Here is a 14,370-nt window from a genome sequence, read left to right on the forward strand (position 1 = left end):
TGGTGAGCTCCATGGAAATCCATGGGGCCGCCATATTTCCCAAGGATCTTCCACGGGGGCTAAGAAGGCAAGGGGTAGGATCATAGATGGGGAGGAACCTTGGAAATCATCTGGTACAACTCTGTAACTTAAAAGATGAAGAAGACTGAGGCCCAGAAAGTTTACATGACTTGGACAAAAGAATTAAAAGAGCTTGAATTTGAACCTTGGTCTTCTGATTCTAATTCTTTTTCTCCAAATCTGTGCTTCTGCTCAGGCTACACCCTGAATATCTAAGCCTTCCCTATCCTTCAAGGCCCAGCCCAGAACTTCACCTCCTATGGGAATTCTTCATTGATTATCCCACTACTTCCTCCTCCAAATTCTTATTGTACTTAAGGGGGTGCAATAAAATATATGATTTGAATCTACTCATTGCTCTTGATATTGAGGAACAATAATAGTTTTCTGGCAGAACACAGAGTTTAGAGGAAAGAACAATAGGCACTTAGGAGATATGTATTGTTTCTGTTCAAATTTACTGAATATTTCTCATTACACGAGAAGAAGTGTTACATAACGGAGAGAGAGCCAATCTCACAATCTTGAACACCTAGGTTCAAATCCTTCCTCTGACACATGCTGTCTGTGTGATCTTGGGTGAGTCACTTAACCTCTTAGTACCCCAGACAATTATCTAAGATCATAAATTGCAGATCAGAGGCTGGCGTACACTGACAGAGGAAGTTTCTTTACTGGCAGTTTCCTATGGAATGATATCTCAGATCTGGTCCAATAACCAAACCAAACCAAACAATACCCTATTACATGTTAGATGCCAGTTTGGAGGTGTAACTAAATATAACACATGGGCCCTGTCCTCAAAAAGATTACAGTTTAGCTGTCTGACCACGTACAAGGCATTTACCCTTTTTGAGTCTCAATTCCCTCATTTATTAAACGAAGGGGGTCGAACTAGGTGGTTTCTAAGGCTTTCTTTTCTTTTCTTTTCTTTTCTTTTCTTTTAGTTTTTAGGCAATTGGGGTTGAGTGACTTGCTCAGGGTCACACAGGTAGTAAGTGTCAAGTGTTTGCTGAGGCTGGATTTGAACTCAGGTCCTCCTGACTTCAGCACTGGTGCTCTATCCACTGCACCACCTAGCTTCCCCTAAGGCTTTCATTTCTAACATTCCATGTTCTAATGCGCCGTCAAGCTCTGACATCCTATGATTCTATGGTATCACCACAAGACTATAAGCCAACTCTAATGGGGACCAGGTCTTCACCTGCCCAACCCCCCCATTGCACAGAGAGAGCTAAATATAAAGTAGGTTCTTAATAAAAAAAAAATTTGAACGTATTACTTAATGGAAGATGGAAAAGGAGAGTCCAGGTGTGGAGAAGACACCCCAGCCCACCCCTCTCTGCTTACCTAGGGCTAGCAAGCTGCGGTTGATGTTGCTGGCCTCCAGCATCAGCTCTCCTCGAGAACATGTGGCTGCTACTTTCTCACTGCCCGCCAGATCTACAAAGCACAGCTTTCCAAATGTCTGCTCTTTGGGCCTGCTGGGGCATCCCTGTTGAAAGAAGAGTCAGGAGCCTACTTGGGAGGTACTGCCCTCCTCCCACCCAAAGAGGATGGGAAATGTAAAGTTGAAAGGGACCTGAGTAGTCATCTGGTCTAACCATTTTATGGATGAGGAAACTGAGACCCAGAGAGATTAGTGACTTATACAAGATTATATAGATAATGGAGCCAGGATGTAAACCCAGGTCTTCTGGTCCCCAATCCAGCCCTCTCTGGGCTCCAGCTTCTGCTTGAAGTCCCTTCAGTGATGGGGGACTCACTCCCTGACAAATCAGCCCATTCCATTTAGGGGCAGCTTTAATCTTTAGGAAGCCTTCCTTTTGTGGAACCAAAATTTGTTTTTCTGCCATCTATCCATGGATCCTAGCTGTGTCCTCTGAGGTGTAAGCAGCACAAGCATTATCATCTCTTTTCCACATAATAGCCCTTTAAATACTAGAAGACAAGCCTCACTTTCCTTTTAAAGGGAGACACCAAGGACCCTTTAAAGAGTTCCCAGATGTCTTGGTGTGACCAATCTGTCATTTGGTATAGAATTGAATTATCTGTACCAATGGACAGGGAAGCGGTAGTTATCAAAAGGCCAAAATAACTAATAAACCCTTAGTGATTTCTATTTGTTGTTCACTCATTTTTTTCCAGTTATGTCCAACTTTTTGTGACCCCATTTTCTTGGCAGAGATCCTGAAACAGTTTGCCCATTTTCTTCTCCAGCTCATTTTACAGGTAAGGGAACTGAGGCAAACAGAGTGAAGTGACTTGCCTAAGGTCACACAGCTAGTTAAGTGTCTGAGGCTAGATTTGAACTCAGAAAGATGAGTCTTCCCAACTACAGGCCCTGCACTATCCATGGCACCACCTAGCTGCCTCAGTTATTTCTATTGGGCTTTATCAATCCCTCCTCTTTAGTCCATATTCCTCCTCCTCTTTTCTGCTCCCCATACCTGCCCCCATCTTAGCAGAATTAATTTTCAAGCTATGTACAGCCCAGGCTGTGTTAGCTGGAGAGATGAGTCAGGTGGGGAATTATCCTGAAATTAACATTATTAAATTAAAATTATCCTGAAAGGTAAGAAACAAATGGGAGATAATTTGCTGGTGGATAATTGAAAGACAAATTTATTTGAGGCTGAAAGTCAGGCAGTGTCTTGCACCTTTCCTCTGGGAGCTTCTTTTCTAAGATAAACATCTTGGACATTTCTGCCACCTCCCCTCCCCTGGACACACACTAAATACCCTCCTTTCCCCTCCCCCCACACACACACACACACACACACACACACACACACACACACACACACACTCACACACACTCCTTTCTTTGTGAGGCCAACTCACAACAGGGCACTGAATATGGATGGTGAATAGAGCATGGCTACGGCTGGAGACCTCATTCAGACTGTGAGCTGAACTCCGACGTCTCCTCAGACCTGGAGAAGACAGTGGTATAGGTAAAGATTCAATACTGTCACTGGAGACATGCAGAATAAGTAGACATATCCTCATCCCCAGGCTGGGTTCCCTGAGTGAGTGAGTCAGCCAAGGTATCTATCTGTAGGTCTAAAAAATCTGGTTACTCATTTCTATTTAGAAAAGTATCTCTATATTGGCTACATACCATGGCTTTTGATTTTAACAAGCTACTTTGCATTTATATTTTACTTTGGGTTTATGAAATGTATTCAAATTTAAGTCTTCATTTTATCCTTACAACATCCCTGAGAAATAGGCAGGGTAGAGATTATTATTCCTGGAATATCAGCTTCAATAATCTCTCCCATAGAAACTATGGATTCTATTACTGTATGTTTAAGAGGCAATGAAATTTTGTCATTACAATTTAGCCATTATTCTTTGAGGAGTCCGTGAGGAGAAAGAGAGCTTAACTTTTGTTCTGGAGGGACTATTAATTGTGATATCTGAAGACAGGAGAGAAAAAAAAGACTTGAGAAAATTTATTTCCTTTAGAGAATTGGGTTCAACTTTTGTCTTTGAAAGAAACAAGAAAAGAATTCCTTGGAAAAGTCTTTAATTGGCATCCTGAGAAAACTAAATGGTGGGGCTATGTTTACTGAACTGAAGAGAAGTTAGTAATCGGAATGTTGGTTAAACATAATATGGCTTTCTCATAGCTAGTATATCTTAAACAGTTACATGTGTCTGGTTTTTTTTATTGTTGATTATACTGTTAATAAATAGTATAGTCATTAACTCTGATATTTATTTAAGTCTAGGCTATCAGGGAATTTGATATAGAGAGGTGCTCAAAAGCCTATGAGAACATGGGAAAATAAATTTCTCCAGATAATTAAATAAAAATTAATTAACTAGAACGGGAGTTCAAATTGATGAGAGAGATATTATACTAATATCTAGCAATTAATAAGGAAATACCAAAATATTGCCTTAAAACTCCAGTATGAGAATAAGAAAAGTGAACTAGTAGCAGGTCAAAGAGGTGATGATTCCTCTTAGGCTACACATACCTAAAGCTCCACTAAACCCCAATTTTAAGGATGGGGAAACTGAAGACGAGAATTTAAGTGACTCACCCAAGGTCACAGAAAGCTAAGATTCAAACCTGGGTCTCCTAATTCTGGTCGAGTGCATTTTCTACTATATTACTAGATAATTGAATGCTAGATTTAGGGTCTGAGGACCTGGATTTATGTCCAGGCTCTGCTTTGTATTATTTGTGTGGCCTTGGGTAAGTCACCTTGATTTTATGACTGTCAGTTTCCAAATTTGCAAAATGCGGGAGTTAAACTACATTGACTTCTAAGGTCATTTCCTGCTTTATAGTTTTGTGAACTTGTGATTGACTTTCTCTATGCCTTTCTTCATACAATTCTCTCTCCCTACAGTGCTTTCCTCCACCCCAGCTATGCCCATGGAAAGCCTATCCATTCTTTAAGGATCCAGCTCAAACATTACCTTTTTCATGAATACTGTGCTCTCTCTCCCACTCCTGCCAAGAACCCTCCTTTGAATTCAAATACAGTATCATATTCTGCTTTGAATTGTCCTCAGTATCCTTATCTTATATTTCCAAATGAACTATAAGGTCCTTGAGAACAGGGACTGTGTTGCATATTTGTCTGTACTCCTTTCCCTACCTGATTCCTCTGAGCTAAGTCGTCATTGGGTACAGAATTGCTCAAAAAGTTTCTTGAGTGATGCTTCTAATCCCGGGGACCCCTGGGCTCTGTACCTTCCAGCAGGAGCTCCATCACTTCCTCGAATGTGCCAAATTTGACTGCTTTCAGCTTCTCCACATAGAAGCCCCGGGTCTTGTTCCAGCGAACAGGGAGGTGATGGTGGGGCCTCTGACTCAACAGGTCTCTCACCTGGAGGGTCAAGTGAAGAGGGAAGAGACACATGCCCTCTGCCCACGGATCACCCTCTCCTATTACTCCTAGGTGGGCATAAGCCCCTGACTCCAGTCCTGAATCCACCTCCATGACAACAAACCCCTCATCCATATTTTCATCCTAATTCCCATGTCCCTCTTGATCTGATACTCCCTCCTCAAGGCCCAAATAAAAGGCTCCTTGAGCAAGATCTTTTCTATTTTCTCTGTCCCATTTGGCCCCACCTGTTCATTGTAGATTTCTAAGTAAGAGGCGCTGAGAGTGATGGGGGTCCCAACATTCTGGACTTTATCCAAGAGACAGGCAAAGGACCTCTGCATGAGCCCCGTTAGGCTGGGGGGCACAGTTTCCCCTTCTCCCTACAAGGAAAGGGAAGGCTGAGGGTGGAGATAAGTCTAGAACCCGGTAATGATACAGAGTGGTAGAAAGAGCAGTACATTGAGCTCCATGAGACCTGGATCCTTCATGAGACTGGCTCTGTCACTAACTTACTCTGTGTACTTTAAGTGACAAACCTTTTAAAAAAAAACTTTGAGTTTCATTCTCTTCTTTATTTGTAAAATAGAGATGACATCTCTTGACCTGCCTACCTCACAGGAATATATATATATATATATATATATATATATATATATATTTATTTATTTGGTGAGGCACTCGGGGTTAAGTGATTTGCCCAGGGTCACACAGCTAGTTAAGTGTGAAGTGTTTGGTCTGAGGCGGCATTTGAACTCAGGTCCTCCTGGCTCTAAGGCTGGAGCTCTATCCACTGTACCACCTAGCTGCCCCATCACAGGACTGCTATGAGGATCAACTAAGATGTGAAACAACTTTAAAAACTGCCATGGAACAAAATTGCCATAGATGCCTACAGTATTTGGCCTAAGCCACCTTTACTAGCACAGACCTGGAATTGTTTAGTCTAAATGTTTCTACACAAATTTCTGAAAGTCTAACCTAAATCTCTTATGCTATGGCTCAAGGTTATTTGTTCCTTCAGCTAGTATTTGTGGTTGTTGTTGGAGCATTGGGATCACCAATGACTGTTACTATTGATCTCTAAGTCTCAGGTTGGTTCCATAGATAGAAGTAGAGTGGTACTTACCTGGGGAGAAGGCCCTGTCAGAGTATAGGTCTTCCCAGAGCCTGTCTGGCCAAAGGTGAAGGCTGTGCAGGAGAAACTGAAAATAGGAGAGGCTGGAGCATAGATACTGTGATAAAGGGCCAGGGGTAGACGGGACCCAGAGACTGGGGATTGTATAGAGGGAATGGGAGAGAAGGGCTAGACCATGGGACTGAATGAGAGAAGGGGAATAAGTCAGGGAAAAGTGGTGGGACTGGAGGGACTTAGGAGCTGGAAGAGAAGGTCTTGGGCAGGTTCCCCACTCCTGGTCTCGGATTTTTCTATTTCAGCATTGGCCCTAGGAAGTCCTCACCCATGCAGGAGAGAAAGTTGTACTGGTTGGGCAACTAAGGGGAAAAGGATTGGGGTCCAGGAGAGGGTAGGGGTGGTGGGAAGCTGAGAGCGGATGAAATAGACAGCAACCTTACCCACGGAGAGCAAGCTCCACCAGACGCTGGACTCCGCTGCCCTGGAACACCTCGTCCTGAGTGCGGGCTCCATCCATTACTACGCTGAAGTGAAAGGCTACATCCTGGCCACCACCTAGAGGACTCACCTGGGGATGTGTGGAAGCTCAGGGTCCAACCAGAGTGGGGTGTATGTGTGTGTGTGTGTGTGTGTGTGTGTGTGTGTGTGTGTGTGTGTGTGTGTGTGAGAGAGAGAGAGAGAGAGAGAGAGAGGAGAGAGAGAGAGACAGACAGACAGACAGACAGACAGACAGACAGAGAGGGAGAGAGAGATAGTGAAAGTGAGAACAAAAGAGATTGAGGGGGAGGCAAGTGGGGGAGGGGTGCAAGGGCAAGAGGTTTGAGGAATCCAGATAGAGACTTAGACAATGCTGAGGTGACTATGGTTGATTCCTTTACTCATAGCTCTGGGGGACTGGACAGGAGAGGAAATCTCCATCCAGAGGGTGTTTAGGTGAGGAGTTTGGGGGACTGGGAGGACAGAGACCCCTCTGAACTAAAGAAACGGGGGATTGAGGTTAAGGCTGGGCTCAGCACAAAAGAAGTTCTATATACAGGGAAGGAAGAAATCCATATGGGAGGGGGTAGATGGGAAGAGTCTTACCCGCAGAGTCCTGGGGCCAGAACAGTGAAGAACACTTTGCTCCCCTCTACGGAGCTCAGCCTGGTTCATGGGGCGGACTCTGCAGGGGTACAATCTCACTCTCTGGTCCCTGCTCTGACTTCACTCAGCACTTGTGTCCCTTCCCTTCCACTTTCTTTAGTTCATCCCCAGCTATCTACCCTTCCCTCAGATTCAAACAAGATCATGCTCCCACAATTCCTCACCTAAGCACCACCTGGATAGGTGTTTCCATTCCTTCTGCCCTCTCTCCCAGGGCTTGGGGCTGGTTCCTGAAGAAAGTCACTGAAGTCACCACCTCCTCACAACTGTCCCCACCTGCCCTACTCTTCTCCTCATCCCTGTTCATCCCACCAGCTCCATCTGGAACCATGAAGTCTGCGGGCACAGGGTGCCCTGGGACTCACCCAGTGGGACACTGGAAGGGTTCTCCATTTCTGACTTCCATGCTGGATCATGTACCTGCTATGACCATAGCTGGGCCTTTGTCTGGGGAAGGCCAGTGCATGTGGAAGAGATGAAGCAGTCTAAACTCTCACACCCAGAGGGGAGGAGACCCTGCCGCGGCTTCTACAATAACCCCTCCTCCTTGATGTCACGCAGAGCCCCACCTCCTCCCCCCCCCCTACAAGGTTAAAAACTCACTCCCCATCCAGGAAGCCATCGGGAATCTGCCCAAGGCTGTAAACCATGTGGGTAGTTAAAGATTTACCCCCACAGAATGTCTGGAGCACGTTTACCACATGGGTGGGTTAAGAGCAAGGTGGAGCCTCAGGGTAGCATTCATAAGGGGCCCCATTCAATCAGAGGTTTTGCTTATGATACATTTTAGAATAAAAATGAGATGGAGCATCTTTTGGGGACAATTGCCCTTTCTATTCTTATAATAAGGAGTGTAGAACATTTGATCTAAGAAGTCCCCTAAAGACCATCTAGTCCAATTCTCTTGTTTTACAGATGGGGAAAGTGAGATACCAATAAGGGAAGTGATTTTCTCAAAATCAGACAGTGAAGGAACTATGACTAGAACTCAGATGTCCTGACCCTGGCATCCCTTGCCAGAAAGGGACTTGAGTTCTTTTGCTTCTTACTTGAGTTATCCCCAAGATTCTGCTCCTCTCTGGCTACTAAGCTGGGAGGGCTAGGGTCTGCCTCAGGTCTAAGGGCCGAGCTAAAAGGAAGATGTCATTTCCCTAGCTGCCAGTTTTATTCTCTTCTAAAGCCAGGGCTGAACTTGGCAGAGAAGACTCACCTCCCCTCCTCCCCACTGCCCCAGGAGGTGTGTGTGTGGAGGAGGGAGGGAGCATAGTGGAGATCTGGTTAAACATTGTAGGATTGTCTGGGGAAAAAAATGTCCAAATACCCAGACTGGTTCGCAGAGGAGCTAGCCTCTTTAACTCCTTGAAGTCTGGCTCTGAGTCAGTTGGGCACAGTAGGAAAATATGGGACAACTTATGCGCTCACAATCCTACATGAAGTCATAGTCACTTATCCTGCCCCCATGCTCATAGAGGAAACTCCAATAGCAAACTTCTTCAAGGAAAGATTTCCCATGGATGGAAGGGCTTGTCAGCATCACTGACCCCACCCTGTCTGAAAGGATTTGCTTCTCTGGATCTCAGTGGACTGAACTTCACTTAGAAATTTATTTGGGTTAACAAACTCCTTTTATGAGGCACATACCTCTTAGAGTGAATTAGTTGAATTGGGTGGCTCTTTTTCTACCATTGGGAAGGGGAGAAAGGATGGAGGGAATAAGTATTTATTTGGTGCCTGTGATGTCCTGTAATTGTGCTAAGCATTTTACAAATATGACATTTGATCCTCACAACAACCCTTTGAGGTAGGTACTGTTCTTATCCCTATTTTACGGTTGAGGAAACTGAGTCAGACAGAAATTAAATGACTTGCCCTGGGTCACACAACTAGTATGTGTCTGAGACTGGATTTGAACTCAGGTCTTCCTAACTCCAGGCCTAGTGCTTTATCCACTCCACTACCTAGCTACCTAACCACTGAGTTGAGGACCAGACTTGATGACAGAATGGGTATGGGTATGGGAAGGGCAAGTGCGTAGAGTGCTGGACTTGGAGTTAGGAAGACTAGAATTCAAATCCAGCCTTAGACACTTACTTGTGTGACCCTGGGCAAATCACTCAACCTCTTCTTACCTCAGTTTCCTCATTCATAAAATGGGGATAATAATAGCACCTACTCCCAGGGTTGCTGTGAGGATAAAATGGGATAACTGTAAAGCATTTTGCGAACTTTAAAGTGTTACATAAATTCTAGATATTAATGTCAATGATATCAGAATGTCAGGGAAGAAAAAAGACAGGGTCTGGGAAGCTCAAAGAAACATGAAATTACCGGATACTGAAGGGACAGGTGGAAGAAGGTTCCTGGAATAGGGATGGAGCATAGAAAAGGAAATGGAAAGTGATGAAAGACAAACCTTCCCATCCCTCCCATACATGCTTCCGATATTTTCTAAGCATTGATCCTTTGTATTTCATATTAACATACCATCATTTACCCATATGCTAGTCATCTTTCCATGGCTGGTTATTCCTGAAACACTTGTTTTATTCTTCTGGAAATGAGCCTGGAGTTGACATCTGATATTTCCTCCCATTTTAAAAAGCAGATAATTTAAAATTTTGTGTATGCTGTGAAACCATCAATCAAATTCATTATGGTAAGAGAGTTCAGATTGTTGCCATTCAACAGAAATGGTGAACTGAGGCCCTGGGAACTTTCTCCCTTCTTCCTTCCCATTTCCCACCTCCCAGCAAACCTAAGTACATTAACTGTCAGGGGATGAGGGTTAAATACTAGAACATGATTTTCCACCATAAATTCTGCCTTCAAGACTGCAAGGAATAGGAGAGATAGTGATGCCTTGAGAAGAGGTTGGCCTGAGTGGAGGGTTAAGGGCACTCAGGGCTGAGCTGTCAGCCTCCCCTAGGTCAGAGGTGTGTTCAGCACCATGGATAGTTCCAAAGGGCTTGGAAGGCACGGGTCCTAGCATATCTGATCATCCCCTTTAGCTTTGCAGCATTCTATCCTCAAATCCTTAGACTTAAGCAATTCAATGAACATTATTGAGTACCTATATGTACAGGGCAAACAATAAGCATCTATTAAGCAATTACTACATCCCAGGTACTGTGCTAGATGCTAGGTATAAAAAGACAAAAATGAAACAGTTCTTGGCCTCAAGGAGCTTATGTTCTACACGGGAGACAGCATACACATGTACATGTATATATGAAACAAATACAAGGTAATTAAGTACTGTCAGGGGGAGAGAACAGGGAAGGCTTCATGCAGAAAGTTCACATTCTGGGATAGGACTTCTTTGAGACCCTCCTACTTAAAGAAAGTGCCAAGGTCAGGGAGAAAAGCAAAAATCTCCCAGATCTGGGAGAAAACAACTTAGAAAACAACCGAAAGGATGGAAAGTGGCTACAAAAACACTTAAATGAGAAACAAAATGGAAAGTAAGGCCACTGGGTTCCTCCCTGTAGGCAAAATAAAATGTGGGAAAGATCTGCCAGACTATCTGACTTGTGAGTCAAAGCCCCTGGTATAATTGGACTTCAAGAATAGATGCTGATGGAGTCTGGTTCATGCAGGACATTCCAGGATTATCTTTCATAGGATCATAGGATTCAGAATTGTAATGGATCCTCTAGTCTTGAAAGAGATTATCTTTCTCAGCCTCATTATTTTACAGAGGAGACTCCTGAGGACCAGAGAGATGACATGACTTGTCCATGTTCATACAGGTAGTAAGAGACAGAACTGGGATTTGAACCCAGGTCTTCTTATTTTTTTAATATAATTTTATTCTATTTTCAGTTCCAAATTCTTTCTTCCACTTCCCCCTCTCCCGTACATTGAGAAGGTACAAAAAGCAAAAGCCAGTACAAATATGTATAGTCATGCAAAACAAATTTTCCTATTATCCATGATGCAGGAAAAAACAGCAAGAAAAGAAAATATGCTTCAATCTGTACTCCAAGTCCATTAATCCTCTGCTTAGGGGTAAATAGCATGTTCCATCAAGAGTTCTTGGGAATTGTGGTTGGTCATTATGCTGATCAGAGTTACTAAGTATTTCAGAGTTGATTATCTTTACAATATTGCTGACTGTATGAATATTCCTCCTGGTTCTGCTCTCTTCACTTTGCATTAATTCATACAAGTCCTGTCATATTTTTCTGCATTATTTCTTATAGCACAGTAGTATTTGATTACATTCATACACCATAACTTGTTTAGCCATTCCGCAATGGTAGGGTATCTCCTCACTTTCCAATTCTTTTCCACCACAAAAAAGTGCTGCTATAAATAGTTTTGTATATATGAGTCTTTTTCCTCTTTCTTTGATCCCTGGAAGTATAGGAAGTATAGTAGTGGTATTGCTGGATCAAAGGGTATGTGCAATTTAATAGCTTTGTGGGCATAATTCCAAACTGCTTTCCAGAATGGATGGACCAGTTCACAGCTCTACCAATGGTGCATTAATATACCTGGCTTCAAAGAGCCCCTCCAGCATTTAATTTTTTTGTTCTGTGTGAGGTTGTATCTTAGAGTGGTTATAATTTGCATTTCTCTTATTATTAGTGGTTTAGAGTATTTTTTCTGTGGCTATTGATAGCTTAGATTCCTTCAGCTAAACACTGCTTATTCACTCCTTTGACCACTTATCAATTGGGGAAGAACCCAAGTATTCTGATTCCAAATCCAGTACTATTTCCATTGCACCAGGCTGTTCATAGGAAAATCTTTGTTAGTCAGCACTGTCACTATCATTCATTAGCTTTCTCATTGTTGTCATTACCATGACAACAATAATAGAAATTCACATGTATATGAACTCTTAAATATATAAACTAATTTGTTCTCCACAAAACCCTTTGAGGAAGGTTATGCAAATATTTCCACATTTTTCCAATGGGGAAAGTAAGGATCAGAGAGGTCAAGTGATTTATCTAAAGTTACCTAGCTAGGAAGGTGTAAAACCAGGACCCAAACCTAGGTTTTCTGATGCTAAATCTGGTGCTCTTTTGCCTAAACCACAGCTTCCTCTAATCACATAATAGTAATTCACAGTTGTATAGTGCTTTAAGGTTTAAAAAGTAGTGTCTTCATGAGAGAACATGATTAAGGCTCGCAACAAGTTGACTGACTTACTCTTTTTAAGAAGATGTGGATGAGATTTGAAAAGCATGAGTAGGTGTGAATGGGTTGTAATCGACTTCATTGTGAAAAACGTCCACATTGATGAGATGATTCTAGATTCATTGGAATATTTCTTTACAACATGATATGAAATAGTTATCATATTATCAAACTGAGAAAACTGAGTCTCTGAGAGTCTAAATAACCTGCCGAAAGTGAAATAACTAGTGAGTGGTGGAACTGGGACTTGAACTCAGGTCCTTCGAATCATAATTCAATGGTCTTTCTATTGTCCCATGACCACCTCTGATCACCATCGTGTTACTATCCTCACCAATGTCACTATCACACCACTATTCTCTTCATCATCATGATCATCTTTGCTATTGTCACCATCACCTTTATTCTCAATATTATCAAAACCATCCATCCATCCATCCATCCATTTGGCAATCAGGCTTCCCATGTGCCATCCGGGAGAGATACAGATAAAAAAGATACAAAAGGAGCTTACAGTTTAGTAATATCAATATAAACTTACTATCCTTACCATCCTTATACTAAATCACCATCTTCCTTAACTACCCCAGTGGAACAGAAGCAAACTTGAAGTCAGAGACTGTTTCTTTTTTTTCTTTGTAGTGCCTTGAACATAGTAGGTTGCGCTATTTGTTGTGAAATGTTTATTCGACTGAATATAGAAAATGTAAAAAAAATACTCTGAAGGGGATGGCTGATTAAAAAAAACAATTTATATCAATACAGGGAGGGAGCTTCAGTCATTATCATACATTGTGTTAGCTAGAGAAAGTACAAAATAAAATGAGACAGTTTCTGCCCTCAAAGAGGTTGCATTCTGGTAGGGATGGGGAGGAAAGCCACATGCACACCAAAAGTTTTTTACGTGTTTGTGTCATAGGCCCTTTTGGAGTCTGGTGAAGCCTATGTATGGACTCCTCAAAATAATGTTTTTAAGTGCATAAAATAAAACATAAGCTTACAAAGGAAACCAATTATATTGAAATGCAAATATCAAAAGATTTTTAAAAATAGTTCGTATTGAGAACCTCTGTTATACACATAGAGAAACAATATACAACATACATACAAAATAGTTTCTAGAAGCTGAGACATAACTCAAAATATAATATTACTGATCATGACCATGACCACCATGGTCACTTTTCTTCCCATCACCAACAGAAATCTGTTTCTGTGAACCTGACTCTTTTTACAATTATCATTCTAATTGCATCTTCAGAAAGTATTTGATTTGTGCCTATTATATGCAAGACGTGCAAAAGATATAGAAGATGGCTTCTCCCCCAAAGATTTTGCAACCAAACCTGACTGGTCTCCCTCCTCTCTTTCCTCCTCTCTCTACCCATCACTGCTCCCAGGCTTGACCCTAATTTTTTACTGTGAGGCACATTCCCACTGGAAAGTGAGGAGGGTGAAGACTGGCTTATGAAAGCTGCTTGGTGAGTGGGTTATCAGCCTGTGGGGGTCTCTCCTGCCCCTTTGATGAAACAGCAGAAGCACTGTCCATAGGGTGGAGATGAGAGAATAATGCTGCTGTGTTCTTGAGCGAGTCTCTACTGAATCCAATTTTGGACACAGATGATTCCAATAATTGCCCATAAAGGATGTGGGTGATTCTCCATATGTCACTGGGGGGCAGTAGAGGCTTGTTCTACAACAGGGCACAAGGAAGCTTTGTGAAGACTTGGAAAGATCTTTCCCCTCCTGGCTCTGTCCAGCTAGGGAGAAATATACCTTTGGAGGACTTTCCCACCAGAGAGCGGTGGGGATAGTACTTCTGAGTCTGTGGTAGGACATAGTAATGAGAAAAGTACCTGGTAGGAATCCTATGCCCTGCACATAGTAAGTGTATAAGAAATATTGGCTGAATTAATATTGACTGTAAGGGCAATTCTCATTCATTTCATGGAATATCTTCATTGTAGCCTGCCAACTTTGAGTGGTTGGGTGGGAAATAGTGATGCAGTCCTTACAAATGGAATGTCCCAG

The 14,370-nt window shown here is 42.5% G+C and overlaps 1 protein-coding gene across 4 annotated transcripts in view; it reads right to left on the reverse strand.

Moving 5' to 3' along the window:
* KIF12 (kinesin family member 12) overlaps nt 1-7,701 on the reverse strand; it is a 33,053-nt gene extending 25,352 nt beyond the window's left edge. For all 4 annotated transcript variants that reach the window (XM_078150046.1, XM_020965778.2, XM_020965779.2 and 1 more), the window contains exons 1-9: nt 7,557-7,701; nt 7,356-7,421; nt 7,132-7,210; nt 6,489-6,616; nt 6,043-6,118; nt 5,162-5,296; nt 4,778-4,913; nt 2,905-2,996; nt 1,411-1,555 (exon numbers count right to left, since the gene is read on the reverse strand). In XM_078150046.1, the coding sequence (XP_078006172.1) occupies nt 1,411-1,555; nt 2,905-2,996; nt 4,778-4,913; nt 5,162-5,296; nt 6,043-6,118; nt 6,489-6,616; nt 7,132-7,210; nt 7,356-7,421; nt 7,557-7,597 (898 nt within the window). In that variant the 5' untranslated portion in view covers nt 7,598-7,701. The remainder of the gene's footprint in view (nt 1-1,410; nt 1,556-2,904; nt 2,997-4,777; nt 4,914-5,161; nt 5,297-6,042; nt 6,119-6,488; nt 6,617-7,131; nt 7,211-7,355; nt 7,422-7,556) is intronic.
* Nucleotides 7,702-14,370: the final 6,669 nt, after the last annotated feature.

The sequence above is a fragment of the Phascolarctos cinereus genome, unplaced genomic scaffold, assembly GCF_003287225.1.
Source record: "Phascolarctos cinereus isolate Bilbo 61053 unplaced genomic scaffold, phaCin_HiC Scaffold_2;HRSCAF=192, whole genome shotgun sequence".
In the NCBI taxonomy this organism is placed as follows: domain Eukaryota; kingdom Metazoa; phylum Chordata; class Mammalia; order Diprotodontia; family Phascolarctidae; genus Phascolarctos; species Phascolarctos cinereus.